This window comes from Corvus cornix, chromosome 1 (genome assembly GCF_000738735.6).
Source record: "Corvus cornix cornix isolate S_Up_H32 chromosome 1, ASM73873v5, whole genome shotgun sequence".
NCBI classification, from domain to species: domain Eukaryota; kingdom Metazoa; phylum Chordata; class Aves; order Passeriformes; family Corvidae; genus Corvus; species Corvus cornix.
Genome location: NC_046332.1, coordinates 26,759,452 through 26,783,182, shown reverse-complemented (window position 1 = coordinate 26,783,182; position 23,731 = coordinate 26,759,452). Strand labels below are relative to the sequence as shown.

The window sequence follows — 23,731 nt, the reverse complement described above, 5'->3', positions numbered from 1 at the left end:
GGGGCGGGCGGAGGCCCATGTGGAGCGGGAGCGGGATCAAGATCAAGATCGGGATCAGGATCGGGATCAGGAGGAGACTGAGCCGCCCGCGCTGAGCACGGGGAGGCCGGAGCCGCACCCGCACCGCCGGGCCCTGGACGCAGCCAGTGCGGACGCCGGGCAGGCCGCGGACGCACCATGAAGGGGTGAGTGCTGGGCTCGGCCCGGGCCGGGCCCGCTGGGGCTGCCCGGGAGCGGAGCGGGGAGCGGGGCGGGCCCGGGCGGCGCGGCGGGCGGGAGAGGGCCGGGCGGTGCCGCCGCTTCTGAGCTCGGGGGTGTTGCTGCGTCCCTCCCGCCCTCTAGGACAGGGCCCGCGGCGGGTGGATGCCGGGGAGGCTCTCTCGGCGAGAAAACCGGCGGTGCCACCGCTGGAGCCCTTTGGGCTAAGCAGGAGCTGCCCGGGGGGCTCCCGCACCGTCACGGTTGTGCCGCCGCCGGAGCGAGGATTCTCCGCGCTCAGCCCGCGCTGGAGCGGGCGGGACGCGGCGGCTCCTCGTGCTCCGGGGGGATCCCGCCCTGCGGGGTCTGGCGATCTTCAGAGCGGGCGGGGGGGGGATGCTGGCCGGGCTCTCGCCCCTGTCTGGTCCTTGTCTGGGGATAGCAAAGCAGCGCCGCCCGCTCTGTGCGAAAAAGCTGCCAGCCTCGGATGTGTGTGGTTTTGCAGTGCTATTGTGTGTAACATCCTCTTAGCACTTTCGTTGGTTTTTAAGTCTTTAATTGCTACGGGGAGGCTGTACAGTGTGGATGGATGGCAAACGAGCTGTGTTCTGTGTCATGTTTCTGTAGCACACCCGCTGCTTTGGGCCTGGCTTCGCTTCTCTCTGTCTCCCGAAAACTGGAGATTTCAAATCTGGTTGGCTGAAAACACTGATTTCCTTCTCAGTGGGGGCAATGAGGTGCCGTTTTTGTCCAGGAGAGTGGAGGCCTTTGCACTTACAGTTGTGCTTTGGTGTCAGATGACCTGCCTGACCTTGTCCAGGTCACTTTGGGACAGGTTTTTCAGTGTTGGCTAAATCACCTTATGTTTATTAATTTCAGCATCACTTGCGCTCCACAAAACGTGACTGTTCCAGTTCTGTGCCTCAGTTTCTTCATAGGCACAAAGGCAGCTTTCCCCAGCTGTTTCTCAAAAGAGCATTAAACCAGTCCCCTTGGAACTGGTGTTATGCAATGATGGGTATTATTTTTCCAGTTTGGCAGCTTAAGGCAGGGTGAATGGAAGCTGAATCACTTAAGCTTTTACTAAGAAATGGTAAGGGGTTTAGCTTATTAGCAATAGGGGTGAGGTCATACAAGACTGCTTGATAACAGACTCTTAGCTGGCTCTTACAACATGTAAGCAGCTTGAGACATTGTGAGGGGCTGGCAAGTGTCTGTAGAAGGAGGTTCAGGGATGATTGCAAATAAACAGACTCTCAGCTGACGTAAAATAGGTGTGTTTGGGCTGTTGGACAACCGTTTATCCACCTGCACCACCCTACATAAAACGGGGCACCCCCACTCTTAGTCACCTTGTAATGAGGACGGCGGAGTTTGCGGGAAGAGCAGCAGCACGGATCCGCCAAGATGAGGTGGCAGTTGACGCGATCGTTGTTCTGCAGCGCTCCCGATGGAACTGGGTTTCCTTTTATCCTTTGTTGACCATTCTGCTGTTTGCTACAGCTTAGCCTTGCTTTGGTTGTATGTCAGTCGTGGGACAGGGTTACTGGGACCTGCATGTGTGAGTGGGGAAGTGGCCTAGGCATGCCAGGCTGGAGCTGTGGGGATCTCCTGTCAGGGCACGGCCAGAGCTGTCTGCCGTGCTGCGGTGCTCCCCGAGGAACTGAGCCTGGCTTTGCTTGCACTGATGAGGAGTTCTCCTTTCATGGACTTTTTCACTTCTTGTAACATTTTTTAAAAAATAAAAATATATAGAGAAAAAACCTGCATACCACTCTTCTGCTTCCAGAGCACCAAACTTAATTTCTGTTACTTTACTTTTACTTACAGGCAGCTTTATTACTGGTTCAACTTCAGGACTTACTGCTTTGGGTTCTGTACTTGGTATTTCTGCTCTTATGGTACTCTTTCATCTCTTTGAAGAACAGCATATTCCTGTCTTGCCAAAGCACTGTTAGCACCACACAGCAAGTTCTGGTGCAGAATAAATTCATATTCTTGTTCAGATTCTCATATTGAATCCAGGTGTTCTCTAAAAATTCAGTTGGAGGCAAATATGCCGACAGAGCTCAAATTGAAAAATAACCCCATTTAAATACAATGAGACTCAAAGGACTAGAGAATAGTTCAAAAGGAATGTATAAATTACACAGGGGTACTTTGGAACAAATCCAAATTGTTTTTTAAGTTACAAAGATCGGTGAAGATCCCTAAAGTACAAGTACTGTCAAAAGATGGGTCCAAAAATAGATCTAAAGCTTCAGCTCCAAGCACACAGAAACTGATGTGCTTGAAGGGATCTGGTCTCTCTTCAGTATTGAATCCAAAATTATGGACAAGTCCTTCTGAACAAACTGACTCCATCTGACTGTTTTTTTCTGGGAATGTATGCATTGCATTGTAACCCACACCACAAAGTGCAGAGGTGATTTTGGAAACCCTTAGAGCAGCTGATGTTTTATCAGCTGTAATTATGAAGAATCTACTTTGGCAGAGAAAGAATTAAAAAAGAAACTATCCAGTTCATGACATGAACCTTCAGATCTAAAAGACTGTGTAGTCAACGTTTGTTGCTTGCAGCCTTCTTTCTTAACTCTCTGAATTCGAAATAGCGCATGGATGTGTGTTAATAATGCATAGCAGGTTGTAGTGTCTGTCATCAGGGTGTTTGAGGTTAGGTGACCTCTTCTACCTAGGACCACTGGTTTCAGAAATAACAGGAGATTCTTGTGCTTTCTCAGCTGCTTAAAATTTTGTGGGTTTTCTCTTATTTGATGAGTTAAACACCAGCTTCTGAACTAGAAACTGCCATTAGCTTCCACCTGGTTTTGTGCGACTTGGCTTTATGTTCACTCTATCTTCACCTTCTGAATGATTTTAATAGTTAAGAGTCTCATTATGTTTCCTATTTTTTCTTAAATGTGACGTGAAAAACAGGTAATTCACTGTTCTGTTAGTGAACCTTGTGATTCTCTAGAGATTAATTTCTTTTTTCATTTATTGTATGTTATTATTGTTAGTTCTTGAATTTGAAAATGTATTTTAGAACTGTGTTTGCATGAGGAAAAATACCAGTGGAAGGTACTCAGGTTCTACTGTCTGCAGTAATTTGGCTGTTTTTATAGAGCACTTTGCTGCTTTCATGGTGTTGACTCACTTGTTGCTCAGTGTTCTTGTGTTTTTATTACAGTTATGCTGCTGATTTTAAGGAGAAAAAACTGAAAATCTTGCATTGATTCTTAAACATTTGCTGATTACTGTCTGTGACATATCTTCAAGTAAGGGTGCATTTCTGAGCTGTTTCAGTTCAGATGAAACCTATGAGAATAAGGCATCCAGCCTTTCCCTGATGGCCTTCCCTAAAAATCCACATTACACAAGGCTAATGCAGGACCTGTGTGCTCCATTGCGTGCATGTACCCACTGTGTGACCGGGTTTGTCACATACATGGAGCATGTAGTGCATGTTACAAGCAAGGCCCAGTGCCTGTGCACGTATTATTTTGGCACATTGACCAAATCCCTCTCCAGTTTTGATGGGAAACACCTGGGAGATTGTCATGCGGCAGCACGTGTTGAGCCATGTGATGGAAAACTGATTGAAACAGGGAGTAGAGTGCTGTGTGTTAAACCAGCCTTAGAAAGAAGTGTGCACTACTTTTGGTTAAGACACTCCTAGGAGATTGCCTCTCAACTTTTACATGTTTGCAGCTAATTCTCAGGCTTTGTAGTTTCTAAGGGTCCTGACTTGCTGTGCAAGAGTCCTACAGGCTACATCCTACACAACAGGTAGCTGCTGCCCCAGAGAACTTCCTAACCCCAAGGCTTTGCACATACTGTTCTGGCTACCTTTGTAGGAGAGACATCACAGCTGGGGAGTACTGAATATAACAGAAAAATAACTATGGTTTTTAAAGAGTGGGGAGTCATCATGGGTAAGCTCTGACACCTCTGCTTGTTTTGTGCGGATTCACGGAGTAAATCTTTCAAGGTCCTGAAGATGTGCATGTTTCTGAGGAGAACAGGGAGGGCTTTTTCTCTCCTGAGTTAGTATGACAGAGTTTGTGCAGAGCTGCTGAATTGTTTCCGTTTGCTCGGCACAGTGCTAAGCTTAACATATATGGGAGGAAGTTCCAAGTTTATGAGAAAACTGCTGAATGGTCATATGCACTGGAGGCAGGACGAAAAAGGTAATTGAGCTTGAAAATCACTTTATTTTTAGGCTTTTTCTGAACCTAGAAATGTCCGAGTGTGAGCTATAGTCTGCATTTATTTTCATGGATGGTAAATTTAGACCTTGCCTATATGCAAGCTTACAAATGGCTTAACAGCTTCTAAATGAGTTTATAAAAAACTCAGTGCAGTTTATTATAGGTACTTTAACCTGATTTATAACTCTGACCACTTTGAGTTTAATTCCATAACCAGATTAAGACATTCCATGAAGTAGGAAGGATTGGGAGGGTAGGAAGGTAGCAGAGGGGTTGTAGCCATTTAACAAGCACTTTAGAACCCAGTCTTGTGTTTTGAGTACTGTTTGACCATTCAATTCTTTCTGCATGTAGATGTGGCTTGGTAGTTTGGGACATTTCTGTGAAAAATGTAGTAACTTTAGTTAATCACCAAATGCCACAGACTCTGCTGCCATCTCCTGAGGACAAGAAATGATGCATCCCCCTTTGCCACACTAAATCTCTTTTAAAATGGGGAATAATGTATGATGGTTGAGCCAGAAAAATACTTTAATCCAAGTGGAAATCATTCAGAACTTGAAGAGCCTGCCCATTTGGCAAGCATTAGAAGTGTTCAAACCAATAATCTGAGAAGGTGCTAGATATTTTTATCCAGAGGAGGAAAGAACATAAGAAGCTGGATCTTTATATTTGTTTGGGAATTGATAAGAGAAAAGTGCAGTACTTCCTTGCATCCCTCCTGCTCTGAGACAGGCAATGTCAGGATTCCTTTCTGCTCCTGGCTGAAAAAGGGCAAGGGAAGAAGTACCCATGTGGGAGTTAGTTGTAAAGCAGCAGAAGTTTGTCAGGAGGGAGTTTGAGGTGGGGAAGCCAGGGTAAAGAGAGAGTCTGTGCATAGAATACCTGGTTACTTGGAGACTCTTGGACTTGAAGACCTGAGAGCGGAGAAGCACAGCACTGAAATGGGGTAACTGTGTATTTGTGTCAAAGCATACTGAATTAATTCATTATGAGAAGGAAATTATACTTCAGGCTTTATTGAAAATAGAGCCAAAACCATTTCCACAACACTGTCACTAGGTGACTAAGATTAAGATATATGAATTTTCCTGGGGGCAGAGTATTTCTTTCTTTAATTAATTGAAAATACTGTGCTTCATAGTAAGATCTTCATGCATGATGTACTTCCTGAGCTCACTTGGCCTTCCTTCTCCCTCTCTCTCTTCTCTTTGAGGCTTCATGTGATTTTTGGCCCTTAGCAGACTAGAATCTCTAACCCTGAAAAAAGTTCTGATTTCCACCATCTGAGCATTGTATTTATGTTTTCCTGAGAGTATGGGATGAGACCTGGGCAGCAGTTGAAGGCTTGTGAAAGTTTTCTCTACATGGCACTTAAAATTGTCAGTAAAGGTCACAAATTAAGTTGAAAATTGCAGTTAAAGGAGATTTATTTGTTTTTAGATCTTTGGCACAACTTTTCATTTGAGAACAATTCATTCGTAGTGAAAATTAGGAGAAGGACAGGGGGAAAACGATAGTTGCCTTAGAAGTGTTTTTAAGGTAGGCACATAAAACTGATAGCACATTCAGTTATTTTTTCACAGCATGTTATTAATATAATATGTGATTTGAACACTTTACAAAACCCAACTCTGGGACTGAAATCCAAAGTATAGGTAGGAAACCCGTAATGAACTGCCTTTTTCTTTTTTTTCACTATTCTAATGGACAAAGGCATTTGTAAAGAAATGTGTTTCAGTTCCCTATAGAAATAGTTTGTGTGAAGTAGAAAAATTATTTTCTCCTGATATGTCAGTTCCATAGTTTGTTACCTGTATACGTACCAGAAGTGCCCTCAAGCTGTATTTATGTAAATAAGGTACTTTGTAAGTATCACTTCTATTTTGATTTTGAAGGTAAGCCTCTGTTCTTACCTGATGATCATCAGGTACTTCATAAACACTAATTAGCAAAGGGTCATGATCTTCTGGGAGGCAGGTAAGGGTTATAATTGTTAGATCTGGGGACACAGAGGGTATGGAAAGGGGCAGTAATCTATAAGGGGTCTCAGGATATAGTTAGTGGAGGCACAAAACTAATTTTGAGGGAAGCTGTTTCAAAATAGTGAAGTACTTCTGTTTAGCAATCATGGATCAAAATCAATGTTCTTGTGAGCTTACTTGACTAATAAGGAAAAGTGGTTAGATCAGCAGATTTCTGGCAGCTCTTTATCTGCTGTATGATTGCAGACAAACTGTTTCCTCTTTTACCTGATATTGATGTACCTGGGATAGGCTGATGAAATATTTAGGCCTTAACCTTGTGAGGTGCTCTGGAGCAGCAGAGTGTTATGGACAACTAAGTGATGTACGTGTCTGCTTTTCTGTTCTAGACCAGCTACATTTATTTCTGATATTTTAGAGTTTGAAAATTCTGTCAGCTGGACATAGTGGTTCCTGCTCTTTGCATCCATCTGCAGAATGGGATAGCTTATAATTTTCTTGAGAAAGTTTATTTTTCACTTGGAGATTTGAGATCTAGGACATGTTTCAGCTGGAAAAACTGTGAAGTTATTATAGCATGATTTTACTTCTTTCATGTGAAGACTGGCCAGTCTTTTGAAGGTCAGGTCTTCTAGGTTGAAGCAGAGTAAATTGTATGATATCCAGATATAATGAAGAAACTTGGCTGTAATGTGCTGTGTATTTTTTTTCCTTTTTTTTAATGATAAAGGGAGAGGTAACTAGGGTCTGATGTACATCTTGGGGAATTGTGATGCATGACATTGAAACCTGTTCACAGGGAGATCCAATAGACTTGAAAGTCTTGAATGAAGTCTTCTGTTAATTCTGATTCTAAAATTGCTTCATTTTCTTCTGTACATCACTGTGCCCTTCTGCAGGCTAGAACTGGGAGTAACCTCCAGCAGGGTATCAGGTGTCATGCAATACATGTTTTCAGTAGTAAGCAGGACTAAAGAAAATCAGGGGTCTCAGAGCAAATTGGTAAGACTTTTTGCATGCTACGTTTGTACTTATCCTTCTGATTTTCTGACAAGTGAAGCAGAGTAGATATGCAGCCCACAGATCTTTGAGATAATTGAAAACATACTGATCTGCCCACAAGAGCTAGACTAACTTGTGTGCCTAGCAAGACAGCTCATCTATTAAAAAAAAAAAAACCAAACAACCGAACAAATACAAACCAATCAAAAAAACTTCAGCAGCCCCAGACCCCAAAACACTGGAGAGGGTCTTTTGGCCTTGGAGTAGAATCTAAGCAGAGCCACACCCTTTAGGTCTATGGCCTTCATAGTTCTGGTTTGGTTTTTTTTTTATGAGTGGATTATCCTGTCTAGACTCCTGCTTTGACTTGGAAGCCAAAATAGAAGCAATAAAGCTAGCTGGCCGCTTAGCAGGTGACAAACCTTCTCTGAAGCCCTCTTAATTTGTTAGGGCCCATTTCTCCATGCTGCCTCTCCTGACTTACTCCTCAGTAAGTTTTGCAAGTTTCAGATACAGCTCTGCTAAATTTAGCCTGCCAGATGCCTTCAATAAGCCTGAGCCCAGCTATCAGTTACACGGAGATCTGTTTCAGTCAGGCACATCCCTCTGGGGAGAGACTTGCACTATTTAAAGTTGAATGAGACTGAGATTCTTACAGCATTAAGAAACTTGAAATTCGCCCTTTTTCTTCCTGATGTTGGTTCTAAAGTAGTGTTCGACACTTGGTATTCGTAGGGAGTGAATTTGTGTTTCTTCTTGAACTGTAACTGGAAATTGGCTGCCTCTTGAGCTGTCATTCTGTATAGCAGTTCTCCTTTGGTAAATGTTGAGCAGCGAAAAGCAGTCTTAGCATAAGTAACACTAGTATCTCGTGTAGCCTGTGTTAATTCCACCAGTATCGATGTAAGACATTGTAGGAAAAATAGACTGTTGAAATCACAGCCCTGTAAGCTGCAAGCAGAGCAAAACAACTGCAGCAGGACTAACTAGATTGCATTTGGTCCCACAAAACGTGTGAGGCTTTTTCTAGCCAATGCCTAGAGGATCATAGGACGCTGGCATGCAAGAGCAGGAGTGTTACTGTCAGTGTTCTGGGCATGCATCCAGTTTCAGGAACTGGTGCATGTCACCTCACTAAAGTCACACTTCTGTTAGGATTTGGCGGATCACTCTTCGCTTCCGCTCTTACATCGCTGGGCAGTGTTGCTGTGCACTTTTAACAGATAGCAGCCCATGCCCCAGGAACCGGTTTCCTTTACTAATGAAATCTCCAAGTGTTTTTTCCCCAGTAACCAAGTCATGGAATGTAGCAGTTGTGAAAAATGCAAACATAGTCCTAGGATATGTTAGGAAAATGCTTCCAGTAGTGACAGGAAAAACTTAATGCCATTGTATACGACAATAGTATTTGGGCTGCTGTAAGCAGTTTTGGTTAGCCATGTTTAAGGAAAATCAACTTTAATCAGAAGGAATGTAAGGAAGAGGTAGTGTGACAATAGTAGAAATTAAGAGCCAGTCTTACAGGAAGAAGCCAGGAGCTTGGCTTTAATTAGAAGAAAGGTATGAAGAGATCATGATAACTCTGAAAAGGCCTGTGCAGTGGTACCCATCATCTCCAGACAGCATAGAGGTAGATTTGAGTACACTGGAATAACTAACTGAGAGTAATGGTAACTTGGGAGCAGCCTTACAATGGAAGGCATTCAGCTGGATTCAGAAGGCTGGTATTCCATTGAGGAAAGTGTATGAATTTGTAGAACACTGTAGTAGTAAGAGGCCTGACCTGATAAGCCGAGAGTCCCTCATTCTTCTATGCTAAAAACAATTGCTTGGGGTGGGGTGACTGACTTGTCCCAGAAACTTTGACATCTGAGATGGAGTATTGCATCTGAGCTGACTATTGCATCCTCCATGGAGTGCCATTTGAGCTGTAGGGTGCCAGCGGTAAATGTGGATCTTCTTAGGAATATTAGTGGCATCATAGAGTCAAATAATCTGTTATGGAAGGGCATTTTCCTTCTGGGCACTTCAGGTTCTTTGCACATCTTTATGTTCTCTCATATGCTAATTTGAGCTCATAATTTAATTTTTTTCTTTGCAACAGCTGAAGATAAGTATTTCTGGTACACCCTCTACTGAGTTGAAATGCACAGGACTGGCCTAGTCAGACCTTAGCTGACATAAAAATCTTACTTAAGTTACTGATTTGGCTGAGATGTAACTTGAGGAAGCAGGTCTAGTTGTAAGCAGCTGTTAAAAACAAACTTAAAAAAAAAAAAAGAAAAAAAAAAGACTGCACAAAACTGCTTGCTTTACTCTGGTGAAAAGAAGGGAGTGATAATTTTGAGTCCTTTGTTACATACAGGTGCTTTGTCTTGGCTATTTGGAGTAGTTTTTTTAAGTCCTTAGGATCAAAGTGCATATTGTTCTGTGAATGATAAAGTGTAGCACAGTATCTCTACACTGTGTTCACAGATGTACTGGATAATCTACATCCGTGTGCTCCTCTTGCACTGTACTTCCAGTTTAAACTGGGATGAGCTGGCACTTCTGCTCAAGAACCAATTAGTTCTGCCTATGGCAACCTTTTTTCACTTCTTTATGGTGGCAGAGGACTTGTGTGGTGAACCCAGTCAGGGGACTGATGTGGGTTAAAACTAAACTTTTCTTTTTTTTGTCTAGGTTGGTTTTAATTGGTGTTGGTTCACCACATTGTTGCACAAACCTTTGTGCCAGCAAGAGGATGGAAATGAGTGGCCTGGGGACAGCAAGACTGCTGCTTTGGGCAGCAGTGCCAGTTTTCCCATGATTTTACTCAAGGCCCCAGTGACACTTTTGCCGTACTGTCCTCAGGCAAAATGATGAATTCTCATTATGTGGGTCTTCGTTTCCATGTTCTTATTTAATTTACATATTAAATGGTTTTGTGCATAATAGATGTGGTGCTGATTTAATCAGGTAGTGCTATACATTAAAGTAATTTATGGTTTGAGTACACACTATTTAAACAGATATATTTAGTGTATTGATTTATGCTTCCTGCAGTGTTTCTCAAACCTCTTTCATATTATTCTCCAGGGTAAAGTACTGTTCCTGGTGCAATTCTTGCAAGGACAAACCAGGTAGTGACAGAGTGCAGGAGACAGGCAGCAGGAGATGGCAGGAGGCAGCAGGAGATGGCAGGAGGCAGCAGTGAATGTGGCAAGTGGTGAGGGATAGAGGGAGGAAGTCCAGGGGCTCAAGGAAATGTGTCAGCAAGTGCCTTTCAGCCATATACTAAGAAAGCTCATTTCTCTGGCCTGATGCCAGCCTCAGAGGTGATGTCTTGGCTCAGCAGCTACCAGCCGTAGACTCTGCTTCTGCATTTATTTATTTATTCTCTGTCTGAAACCTTCTTGGTGATGGGCCATCTTCTGGCCATGTTCTCTTTCTTAGCCATCTTGTCCTGGCTGCCTGTGGTAATATATTTTTCTCCTGTTGAACTGTCATCATAAATATTTCATAGTGATTGTCTTCTAATGCCTGATCTGTTTGATTAGTAACTAATCAATTTTAAAATCATACTAGAAGACACTACCTGGTGATGGGCTGTGTCAGGTATTTTTGCTCAAAAGGAGACATGCTGCATAACAACTTTGCTGTGAGTTCATCATGCTAGCACTGCTGATCTACTGAAGCTTAGAACTACTGATACTTTTTTTGTGTCACCAAGGTTAATATAGTGTTATTTGGAGAAGAGGTCTAGGCTTTCAGTGACTGAGTGTGAGGTTTGTCTCTTCCCTTTCTGACCTCCTGCACTGCAGCTCATCTGACCTAACTGGGCAGTTGAGACCTGCTCCCTTTGGTTTCTACTCTCATGCAGACTGCAGCAAAAGGGGCTCTCCAGTCTTCTCTTCCCTCCTAGTACAAGATTACTGAGGCGCCCTACTCTAGCAAAACTCTTTCACAGACACAAATATACCCAAGAGCCCACATGCCACAGTTCTGTTTCTGCCCTTTGTGAGGAAAAGGTAGCAGCACTGCTGGCCAGGATCAAAACTTGCCTTCTGTGAGCCTGAAGAAGCCCCGCCGTGCTAGGCTGAGCAGTTGTGCCAAGTTGGGCATAAAACAATACTACAGTTTCTCCACCATCTAATAACTTTGACTGCATGCTTTGCACTGGGAGTACTTTTGGAGTGTGAGAACATCATCCTTATTAGCTTGGGATTTAACTTTATGTTGGAATATAATTCTCAAAGGGACTTGCATAAATGGCCATACATGAAGAAAGGAGTCTTGAGAGCAAAAGTGATCTAGAAGATTGAAAAGGCTGTGAGACAAAGGGTTGGTTATGGTAGGACTCACAGAAAAGAGATTATTTCAGCAGAACGTAGTGGTTTTTAGCTATAAACTTTAGAAATATATCCTCTTGGGTTTGACTCTAGAATGCCTGGGTATCTTGACATGGATGAGATGAAAGAATATGGAGTCTTTTGCTTCTTCTGTCATTCCTGAAATCACTGTTGGAGAACACACTGTCCATGTAGTGAGATGTCTCTCAGGAGATTGCTGTACCACTGGGCAGAGCTGAGGGGCAAACTACAGGGACAGGGATTTGTCTCTTGGCAGTTGACCTTGCAATGAGGGAGAAAAAAGATGGATGTGTGCAGTGTGGTGGGGGGAAGATAGGTGAAGAGCTGCCTGGAACTATTTGCAAGAACTCATACTGACATGAGATGCTTGACATCAGAGAGCTTTTTTATCTCTTTGGCCAACATGTGTCAAAAGGTTTGACTTTGGAGTGAGCAATGTTGATATGTAAAAAGGATCCATTAATTCGAAGTAGTAACTGGAACATACTAATCTGATGGAGAATTACAAAATCATCAATAGTCCCTTGATGCTTAGTGGTCCTCTAAAAGGTAGGCCTGACTTACAAATTGTTTAGCTTCTATAGGGCTCACTGGGGAGATTGTCTGGTCTGGGTTATACTGGGGAGTGGGCAATGGTAAGCCTTGGTATCTCTGCAAAACTGAAGACTTAATTCTTTGCTGTAAAAGAAAAGGAGAAAGTGGGTGAAGATTTATGGTTCTTGAAGTAAAAGTGAAAGGCTCTGTTTCTGTAGTTTCTTCTGATAGTTTTGCAGGCTTCAGTACAATGCCTAGACAGTATTACATATTTATCATTGGTACTGACAACTAAAACCGGTATCTGGAGGGTGTCATTTAAGAGGGTTTTTTATGTATGATCAAGGTCAGTTAGTAAAGCAGAGACAGATTATACTCTGCATTGCTTGGTAGAGTTCTTGGGAAAAAAAAAAGTTTTTTGTTATTGTATCTTCTTTGTGTCACTGTATTATTTAAATTAACCTGTGCTGTTGTGTCCTAGGCATTAGCCTAGCTGAAAAAACAAGCTGCCTAGGCACAAGAGACATTGGAGATGGAAAGCAGCTGCTGCATATTACTAGAATGAACTTCAAGCTTGATGTACAAGGATTTTAGAAAGCTGCTTCTTTGAAAACAGTTAGACTTTTTTTCAAAAAGGCAAACAGTGTCTTTACTGCTGTTTGGGCAGAAAACAATCTGGTTGCCTATATGTATTCAGTAAAACAGGGCTGGTATGAACCTAGAATTGTGTGCTTTTCTAATTCTGTGTGCACTGGCTTTGTACCTGCCTACATATTCTGGTGACCATTTGGGAAAAGATTTTGATTATCTTGGTCTTTTTTATTTTTCATTCTTGTAGTCCTTGTTAAAACTGCTTGCACTCGCCCAAGGGCAACTAATACCTTTCTTTTAAAATTTATTTTTCTTTTTTTTTAGATTTGCTTCTGTGTATATAGTGTTTGTTTCAGGAAGGTAGTCTTAGGAAAGAGAGGAGCTTGGTCTGCTTCTCAGTACAATTCAGTGTGATTCTGCTCTCAGCAGGAAGAAAGATTTCAGTGATAATTGTAGATAGATAATTGTAGATAATTTTAGTAGATGCAGATATCACCTTAAGAAGGGCACACTTGCATAGTAACAGGCTTAATACATTTGTTGCACACAGTACTGTTGGTTTTTAGAGACAGATGTCTAGTAATTACTTTGTCTAAGCATAAGCTTTATATTGATAGGTGGTAAAATTGAGGCTGTCTTTGAAGCATGGATAAGGACTTAATTTCCTTGGTCTCTGTTCTAGCTTCCTGTTCCCCCCCATATTTTCTTTGGGGTTTTTCATTTTTTTTCCTTGTGATCTTGATGATCAGAGGGGAAGTGAATGGGATAAAGTTAAAGCTAATACTTCTGCAGAGATCCGTGCTCTCCTGTCTCCCACCCAGTAAAACCACACAAATACTATGGTACATTAGTGTTTAGTGTGGCCTGAGAAACTTCTGACTGTATAGAACTGACTGAAAAAACTAGGTTTGGGACTTAAACCAGCATTAAACTTGATTGTATGGGTTGGATGTGGCAGTTCAAATATGTATTGAACTGAGTATTAGGTGAGACAGTTCTCTAAGCATAAACAAAATAATTACTTTTTGGTGTCCTTAAAAATGTTGCCGTATGTCAGATGTTAAGCATGTTTTGATTTGTTCCAGTAGCCGGATCGAGCTGGGAGATGTGACGCCACACAACATTAAGCAGCTGAAGAGGCTAAACCAGGTCATTTTTCCTGTCAGCTACAATGACAAGTTCTACAAGGATGTACTGGAGGTTGGCGAACTTGCCAAATTAGGTACAAATGTTCTTGCCAGTAATTGTGGGCTGTGGTGGCAGAAGTGGTCATCATTGCTATCCATCATGGTTTTGAATAGCAGCTCCTTCTATTTAGTTGTTCTACATAATGAAAAGTAACTGTTCGGGAACATCAAAAAAGCCACAGAGGGTCTGTGTTCTAAACAGATTACATCCCACTGGGAACAGGCATGTTTTCTGTTCAAGAAGAAAACAGTTGTGCACTGCCAGCTTACCTCCTGATGTCATTGCTGGTTGGTGTGAGCAGTAATAAGCAACCACTGTGTCAAAGCAGCACTGGTAACTTCATTCCAAATGCGAATCCACAATGTGTGTTATTTTATCTGGATAGGAGAATTAGTAAGAGGGGAGGGAGGGAGGAAGGAAGATACAGGGTGTAAATGAAAGATCTGTATGTGTAGTTTGAGACTTGTTACTGATAAACCTTTGTTTCCCTCCCTGGCAGCCTATTTCAATGATATTGCAGTGGGAGCAGTGTGTTGTAGGGTGGATCACTCCCAGAACCAGAAGAGACTGTACATCATGACACTCGGATGCCTGGCACCCTACCGAAGGCTAGGAATAGGTAAGGAGGGTCTTCTTTTGTATCTAAGTCATCAGAGAAACCAGATTGCTGTCCAGCTTTCCAAATGCTCTTTCAGATTTTTAACCAAGTTAGTGCACTTTAGACTACTGATTTCTTTGGAAGGGACCGGGGGAAAAGAGTAGGATTTATCGTGTGCTCATTTTTCCCTGCCTTTCAGAAATTAGCTTTTTGTAGTAGTATTTTTTAATTCAGGATTTCGGATTACTTTAATCTTAATCATATTATCATCCTGTGATGTAAATACTCTTCTTCTGTAGATGTGAAAATCATTGCAGAGAGATATGAAATTATTTGTCAGTGATATGTAGCCAGTATGCAAGTTCTACTTATGTAGAACACAACATTCCTTCATTGGCTTCTCTCTTCACTCTTCTAAATGTAGGGGTTTTCTCTTTCTTTGTCTTTATCACTACTGATTATTGCTGCTCTGGGGTAGTACCTGCTTTTTGTCTATACTGCATTTAGTTCTTTGCTCCACTTTGCAAACCCATAGGACAGATTAATCAAGACCTTAGAGTAACCCGTTTGCTTTGACAAACTGGATTGAAAACATAACTTTATTTTAAATTATTTTACTAGTTCTTTAGTAGAAAAGCTTACCAGTGTCCTTAATGCTTTATACAATGTTTTGGCTGTATTTTGAGGTGAGTTTGAGACCATGAAACTAGTATTGAAATAAGCTGATTTATACATATGCTTCTGGGCTGTTTGCGATTTTTATTTCTTCTTCAAAGAAACAATAAATTAAGGTTTATGAGCAGCCAGAGAGAGAGAAGGAAATACTTACACATCATGTTTTATTTGCCTTTCCTAGTTTTCACACTCTTATCATTTTAGTCTACCTACAGTTAACCTGCCTTTCCTCAAGGAAGTACCTTGCTAAGTATAGACTTAATTGTGCCCTTCCAGTTTTCTTAAGTATCTCTTTATCTTTTGGCAGGAACTAAAATGTTGAATCATGTCTTAAACATCTGTGAAAAAGATGGCACTTTTGACAACATCTATCTGTAAGTAAATGAGTTGCACTCATGCATTTTTGAGAGATGATAGAGGTAGATGTGGGAGCAAAGGGATGGAGATCCAAGTGTGGGTTTAGTGTATATTTTAGTGGGGTCAAGGAACATCTTGTAAGTACTAGCAGGAAAGCCAGGGGTCATATTCTGTGTTTGTTGTGTAATTCTGAGAATACCAAAAGCATGCTTGCTTTAGAAAGGGTTCTGCGGATTTGCTGAATTTGAAAGTAGTTTAGTTAGAAAATTACATTCTAGAGCAAAATTACACTGAAAGACAAAAAAAACCTTTTTAGAAAGGATTTTATTTTTATCATACAAGGTGGTCTTCAGAATGGAAAATATTGCAAGTTTTGATGCATTTGCTTTCTGTCTTTTATGACAGCACTCTGTGGGTTAGAATATCAGAGATGTTCGCAAACACTCAAAGTTTACATTCACTAATAAGGCCCAACTGCTATTCCCATTATTGCACACTGCCAGGTCAGCTGTTTGTGCGCAATAAACTAGACCAGTGCCCTGACCCAGCTGGGGAAGCTGTTTTCAGTTTTGTTTCTGGGTGTTGTTTTTGCGCTTTAGTGTGTTTTTGGGGGTTGGGGGTGGTTTTCTTGTGCTTTGTTTCGTTGGGTTTTTTTTTTAAATCAGCTGCATGTCTGCGTAAGCACTTGGCATGATGCAGACAAGAGAACAAGCACAGGGGTGGAGGACAGTCACCCCAATAGTCCCCCTGGAAACAGAATCTGAAATCCATAAAAGCCAAAACTATGCTTTGCTGCTGGTTTCGCACTTCTGCTTTTTCCTGCGCATTGGTGTCTGTGTGGTTACCAAGTGAGCTGATGCAGTTTTTGGCCAGATCGCTTCTCTGAGCCAACTTCTTGTCCATCACTGCCTTGGCCATCACACCAGTGCAAGCATGATGTGCTGCTAGGGATAGGCCCACAGCAGCTACAGCTTGGATGGACTTACACTGCCACAGAACGACATCCTGAATACTTTCCGGGACTGTTGAAGATGCTTCATGAGGAGTGTTTCATACACTGATATCACTATAAATGGAGGGACTTTCTCCTCAAACTTAGTCCATTTCTGCCACGGAGGTGCGAACTCTTCCACGTCCTCTACTGTTGCTTTGTGCCATCTCTGTAAGAGGAATGTGTTTTAAAGGGGTGTCTGAGTAAAACTGCTTTTGGCTCGTATTCCCATTCTCCTGCGTCTGGAGAAGTGGTAATGAGCTCTCTCTTATGCTAATGGGACAGGGGCTTTCCTTTTTGCTTTTGCACATTACTGTGTGCACAGTGAAGGAACTGTTTGCTAGTTCTAATGCAAAAAAAACCCCAAATCCTTAATAATCCTTCTTTACACTTCCCAGACTAAGGATTCTGGCATGACAATAAATAGGCCCCAAAATTGGGCTGAAGTTCTTTTAGTGGCCCATTGATTTAATTACTTGTGCGTCTTCTATCCAAACATATTATGCAGCTTAGCACCGAATTTGATATCGGTGCCTAAATTTGTCATTGTAATAAAGTTCCCTTTTAGCTTTTTGGTGCATATTGGGCTTAACACTAAGATCTTTTGTTTTGTTCTGCTGTTGCTTCCACAGTTACTTTGGTTCTATGGTTATGCAGCATGTTGTCATGACAAAGTGATTCATGAACTTGTGCAGTGTCCACTGAATTTTCGGAGTGTTTAATGAATGCCTTTTGTTGAGCCAAACATTTTTCTTTCTTTTCTCTCTTTCTTATTTTTTCTTTTCTTTTCTTTTCTTTTTTTTTTTTGAGTGAAACTTGTGCAAATAAATGTCCTGGTCACTTAGGATAAAGAACTGATGGCTGTTTGTTTTGGAAACCTTGAAACACACTAGCAAAAATCTGTAAAACTCTAGGGGAAGTAAATACAAGGAAAAAGGGCTTTGTAATTCCATGGGGCTTTTTGATACTACAGCTTTTTGTGGGGAGAGAGGAGTAGTTAGAGTAGAGCAAGTTGTTAAAATCATATCAAACACCATTGCCAGTTATATGTTACAGTGTGTTGGGATCATCGCTGAGACATCTCTTCCGGTCATCTGCAAAATGTTATTACAGGAAGTTAAAGTTGGCTTTACAGTGAAACTCTGCTACATATTTCCACAAAATATCTGTCATATTGCTTTATTAGGATTAAGAGAAATTGAAATTACTAAGGTAGTAATGCTTCAGAGTTTCTCTGCTGTTTTGTGTTCCTTTAAAGAGTTTTACTGAGGGGAAACATTTACTACTACTGACTGCCAGGGGCCATCCAGGGGCTGAGTGTTAGCCCAGAACTGAATTGGGAAGACCAACAGTTCCAGTCCTGGATTTACACCACTGTTCCTGTCTCTATCTAGATAGCTGTGTTTCTTGTCTTTGACCGTGAGTATGGTGGCAGAGCACTGACCCCTGTCTCTCTATCCCCTTTTCTGTCCAGGCATGTCCAGATCAGCAATGAATCTGCAATTGACTTCTACAGAAAGTTTGGCTTTGAGATCATTGAGACGAAGAAGAACTACTACAAGAGGATAGAGCCAGCAGATGCTCACGTGCTGCAGAAAAACCTCAAAGCCCCTTGTCTCGGCCAGAACGCAGATGTGCAAAAGACCGACAACTGAACAAAACCCCAGCGGACACTTTCTTGCACTTGCTTGTCGCCAAATAAGGAAAGAGAGGCCTCTTGATTTTTTTTTTTGGTTGGTTGGTTTTTTGTTTTGGGTTTTTTTTTTACTCCACCCCTTCATCTTCATTTTTTTTTCTTGACCTCTCTCCAACAAAATGTAATGCTTCTTCCAAGGATTGTCCAATCATGTTTGGGGTTGGGTTTTGGTTGGTTTTGGATTTTTTTTTTTGAACTCTCCTTTCTGGTGTTTATTTGGGGGTAGGGGGTGTTTTTTTGTTTTTGTTTTCTGTTGGGGTGGGAAAAGGTGTGCAGATCTCTTTTAAGTTTGAGGTGTGGAGGGCTTGAGCAGGTTATCCGGATGACAAGTTTCCTTCAGAATTATTCTTTCAGTAAGCAGAATGTAAATCCAATGCGGGGGGAAAAGGCAAAGCGATATCTTGCCCTTTGACCCCTACATTATTGTTTTTTTTATAACCTACAGGGTACTTTAATCTCCCCCAACCTTTGAATGCTACTTCAGTACTTCCCACTCTTCCTCTTAATCCCCCCACCTCAAAAAAGTATATTTAGTTCTTCCCAATATTTTTGAGTATGGCTTTTTCCTCCATCTTTTGCTGAGAAGGGTGGGCTACTTTACCATACCTTTTCACTCTGCCTGGGCTGATCTTTTTGAATGCTTTTTTTAAATACTCCTCACCCAAGCTGGTGCTACACTTCTTAACTGACTGAGAGGAGGATTTAGAGTGGTCTTCGTTTTTTCTTATTTTCATTTACCCAACTCCCAGCAGACTTTTGCCAGAGTAAGAGCTAGATCTGGTGTTGGCAAGAGTAACCTTGTAAAAATATGAATCCTGAGGCAAGACCCTTGCTTTAAAAATGGGTGAAATTCTGCAGGGCTCATTGAGAATTAGTTTGTCTATGTTGTTGGGATGGAAAAAGTGATTGTGACCACCTTACCAGCTTTGATGACATAAGGCAAGCACCTGTCTCCAGACAAATCAGTTACAGCTACTGAATCTGTGGTGACAGAGGTAAGGGTTGAGGAAACCAGGCAGCAAGGCTATGAAGGCAGACGTGAATCTGACCCTAATCACATAGCTTTGCAGGGGTCTCCTGGATTTGCTTGGGGTTGGCTTGACTTGCTGTGTTTATGTGCTCCTTCGGGAGGAGGTGGTGAAGAACTGCGTGGTTTTGCTCCTTTGAAGATTATTTTCCCCCTCCCCCGTTCAGTAGTAATAATGCAGTTCTCCTCTGGTGAGAGGGTGTTTGTGGAGCACCGGAGAAAGCAGCATATATTAGAGCATTTTATGGGTTTGGAAAATAGGCTGACTGGCTTCTTCCTAGTACTGTAACTTTGAGGCTACAGTAAACTGTACTAAGCTCTGCTTTGCGTCCTTTCATGCTTTGTTTGCGTGAATACCAGTGCTCCTTTCTAGGCACTGTTGCCAGCAATTTTATGTATGCCAATATAAATACCAACTTGAGCTTGGACTCTTCTCCAAGCACCTGGGAAAGTGCACTGAGCTGAGACAACACCAACCTGCCCCATCCCCCATGTAGATGCTGAACTGTATTCTTTTCCTGTTTGTTTTTTAAAGTTTAGATCTGCATCTTGAATTCTTCCGCTCTGAAAGCCTCCAACCTTTCGTGTGCATTGCAGCATACATCTGGTTAGTAGGTGCTGTCCAGTCATTAGAGGGTGACTTGGGAACCAAGGATTCCAAGATGGAAGTTGTGGTGAGGCAAGGGATGGCACCCCTCGCTGCACATTATGTGGTCTTTGATACCCAAGGGGTGACTATATGAGCTGCTACACAACTACTCCTTCTTTCACAGAAGTCTGTAGCATTTGTTGGAGTGCATCTTGACAGACCTGTGCTGGAAAATGGCTACTTAATTTGCTGGGTTTGCACTAATGGAGTCTTGGAGACGGGCAGGTGGCGAGCACCTGTGTTTGCAACACTCGGTGGCAGACTCTGGCTAGAAAGATGCAAACGGTTCCCTTGGCCAGAGGCAGCCTAGTTCTGACAAAAGCTTGTTTTCAGTACAGCTAGGACCTGCTCATGGTGGTTATGTTGGCAGTCCAGCATCTTTCTAGAAGGGGATGTATCGAAGCACAATTAGCTTGCCATATGCCAACATAGTTTCCCTGGCCATCTGTAGACCAAACCAAGAGAAGTATGTGGAGGGAGAGAGATAGTATTGTATTTGAGGATGTTCGTGCAGCACAGCTGTAACTCAGACCATAGCTGCCTCTGGTGCCAAGCAAAGTGCTCTTCATTCTTCTAGAACTAAGTGGTAAGTGTTTGGGTTGGGTAGATGGGTGTGGGGATATGAACTCTTAGGACTTGCTGTTGTCGTAGGCTTCCACAAATCAGTGTGTTTCACAGACAGTTTTTCTTCAGGTTTAAAAGTACAAGTCTGATGTCTGAACTTACTTGGATTAACTTTTGTTTCTGTCTCTTTTTGCTTTGGGCTGCCATCATTCTATGAATGTATCCATGAGAACAATTCTTAAAGCTCCTATTCCACAGCAGACCTGCCTCATTGTAACCTCTGATAAAATGTTTTGTAGGAGGTGGAAGAGAGAATAAATCTAAGACTCCTTTTCCCAGGCTATTAATCCTGGAAAACAGTTGTTGAATCTTGAATACGAGGTTTAATCTGAATCTTACGAAAACTGTGTTCCCTGTACATGGATAAGGGCAAGTGAAGGTCTGTAGTTCTGGATGACAAACAGTTGTATTTTATTAGTCTGTCAGTTGTGCTGAGTGAGGGAGGAGAGTGCTGTGTCTTAGTGCTGTTAGCCAGAGACACTGAAATTGTGTGAAGTATGGGCTTACTGCAGAGAACTTCAGTTACTTTGGTTGTTGCTGCAGGAGGACATCCTTCTAGCTTGAAAATAACGGTGTGTGAACAACTAAATTTTTCAAAAGTTGGGAGTTTCAGTGGGGAAAAAAAGCCCCACCAGCACTTCCTGTTGTAGATGAAGATCTAGCAAGAAAAATGTATGTGATTAACAGCTTTAGAGTGTAAATTGTGTATATACAAGTTATTCCTGAATCTCTGCAACTGGCTTTGTCATACATCGGTTGAAGTATGAAGATGTTACCTGCAAAAGGACTCCTACTTGAGAAAACCATGGTACAGGAGAAAAGGAATCATCCAGAAGAGAGAGATCCCTCATTTTTGGGAGGGGGAAGGGAGAGAATGTATTTTGTGTATACAGAAACTGGCTGAGTTTACATGATGCAGCTAATGGTTAAACCTGCCAACTAAATATGACATACTGTTACGATTGAAACAAACCTACGTGATATTTTGTTAAATCTTGATGGTGCCCTGTGTCTAGTAAAAATTTGATCCCCCAAATTGTTTTATTCTCCCTCATGTTGTAATCCAGGGTCAGCTGCTATGCACAATGTCTGTGTTTTGTAAAGTGTTTGCTGACTTGGATGTTTCTTTTGAATCTGCAACTGCTTCCTGATTAATTTGGCTAAGACCACCCCTGGTCTCTTGAGTTAAGATTTAGTGAAAGGTATGCTGTATGCAGTTTACAGATGCATTCTCAATGTTACAAGTTAAGTTGCAGGGGGAGCAAATTCTTTACAATAAGATGGTCCATTTTTAATCTATATCATTGCCCTTGTTGTACATCAGGAGCATGTTTTTGTTTTTCTCAAACTCTTTAGAAATACCGTTCAGAATAAACGTGCACTATTTGAGTTATGTCATTTGCAACTTGTCATGTGCATTTTTTTGCAGTCTGGCTGTTTCCTTCTGAAAGCAGATATAGACTATTCCTCAGATGTTTCATAAACTGTGTAACTCAGAAGATTTCTAACATGAACTGTGTGTTGGGCTGCTGTGATGAATGCCAAGGGTGTCTGACAACTGAGCAGAGTGAGGTCTGTTTGTTTGTTTGTTTTCCCTGGAGTTACAAGCCCTTCCTCAGAAATCCTCTGTCTTGTGGGGTAGGAGGGAGGAGAGGAACTGTTCTGGAATATTTTTGCATTGATTAGTGAGCAGTCTGGAAACAAACAGGCCAGGTGTCAAGAACTCTGGTTTGGGCTTTATAGATAAAAAGTTTAAAGTATTCACATTAGCTGCCAGTTATTGCAAATCTTGACCACAATCTTTGAAAAACTATGGTCCATACTTTTGAAACATGTCTTAACATGCAGCACATACTCTTCCATACTGACTTTTCTCAGAAAGCTATTTAAGTAAAACTCATCTCCTTAACAATTTCAGTCTCTTCTGTTAAAGCCATTTTTTGACTACTTTCACTATGCTCCTCTTCTGCTTTGAAGTGCCATTTATGAAGTGATGAAGTTGCACTGTGGCCCACGTTCTGGAGGAAAAGAAGTGTTTCCCTAAATATTCTATAGTGTATCCTATTCACTTATTTAAGTTCCTCTGGAAACTGCTTTATCAACAGATGGAGTTGCTGCATTCATTAGAATAACATCCAAAAGCAAGGCTCAGGCTCTGAAACTTGTCTGTAGTCTTGAGTGGCTGCTTCCAGCTGCCTTCCCTGACCTGTGCTGGAGGGGGGCCTGGAAGGCACAGCTGGAAGTGAACTGCTACCAGAAGTGCAACCTTCATCACTCCAGCTTCACCAGCAGCTGCAGAGGCTGGAAAACCTTTGCTGGACTTAAACTGCTGCAGCTGTTCTCCAAACCATTCAGCTTTTATTGGTCTCTGTCACGTTTCTTTCCTTCTTCCTCATCCCAGCTGCCTCTTAGAACAACCTGTCCAATACTAGACAATTCATTTGTCCCTTACAGGGAAACTAGCAGTAATCCTGATCATTTATGTTGCCCTTTCCCAAAGCCGTGCTGGTTCTACAGGCACTCCAGGCATTCAAAATTTGGGTATTTATAGGGCCTCTCTAATCACTGAAGGTATGTTATCTCTTAGTTGTTACTGGTACAATTACTTAAAGAACAGTCACCACACCAGGATCTAGTGAGTGAGTGGTCAGTCATTCACTTGATGTGAAACACTGGGATTGTTACTTTTTCCCAGTATGTAAATCACCGTATTTACCTGTGGTGTAATTTATTTGCTGTTACAGTGCACAGTTACTTGACATTAGAAGATACACCTGCCATTCCTCATTCTTACTATGTTGAGTAGCCTCCAGCAATTTTTCACCTCACTCTACTTCATTTTTTGAAGTGTTGAGGAGTATAAGCCCCTGCACAAATCTTTGACTCCACTACTGACTTCCCACTAGGGCGAAAATTTGATTTTTCGTTCTATGCCCTGTGATTTCTCTCTTTTAATCAGTTCTCTGTCCCTGTGAGGACATTATCCTCTGATGCTGCAGTATCTTAGATTACTTTAAAAAATCCCTGTCCAAAAGCTCTTAACGTGAAGTCCT

General features: G+C 42.0%; 1 protein-coding gene across 3 annotated transcripts; it reads left to right on the top strand.

The window, feature by feature from the left end:
* NAA50 (N-alpha-acetyltransferase 50, NatE catalytic subunit) lies at positions 1-22,076 on the top strand. Of its 3 annotated transcripts, none has more exons than XM_039559712.1 (5): positions 1-185; positions 13,962-14,095; positions 14,561-14,680; positions 15,642-15,708; positions 18,157-22,076. In XM_039559712.1, the coding sequence occupies exons 1-5, from the start codon at positions 178-180 to the stop codon at positions 18,335-18,337; spliced, it is 510 nt and encodes a 169-aa protein (XP_039415646.1). In that variant the 5' UTR covers positions 1-177; the 3' UTR covers positions 18,338-22,076. The 3 variants fall into 3 exon arrangements, with proteins under 3 accessions (XP_039415646.1, XP_039415641.1, XP_010394371.1); XM_039559707.1 differs by having other exon boundaries at positions 13,959-14,095; XM_010396069.4 differs by lacking the exon at positions 1-185 and having other exon boundaries at positions 13,909-14,095.
* Positions 22,077-23,731: the final 1,655 nt, after the last annotated feature.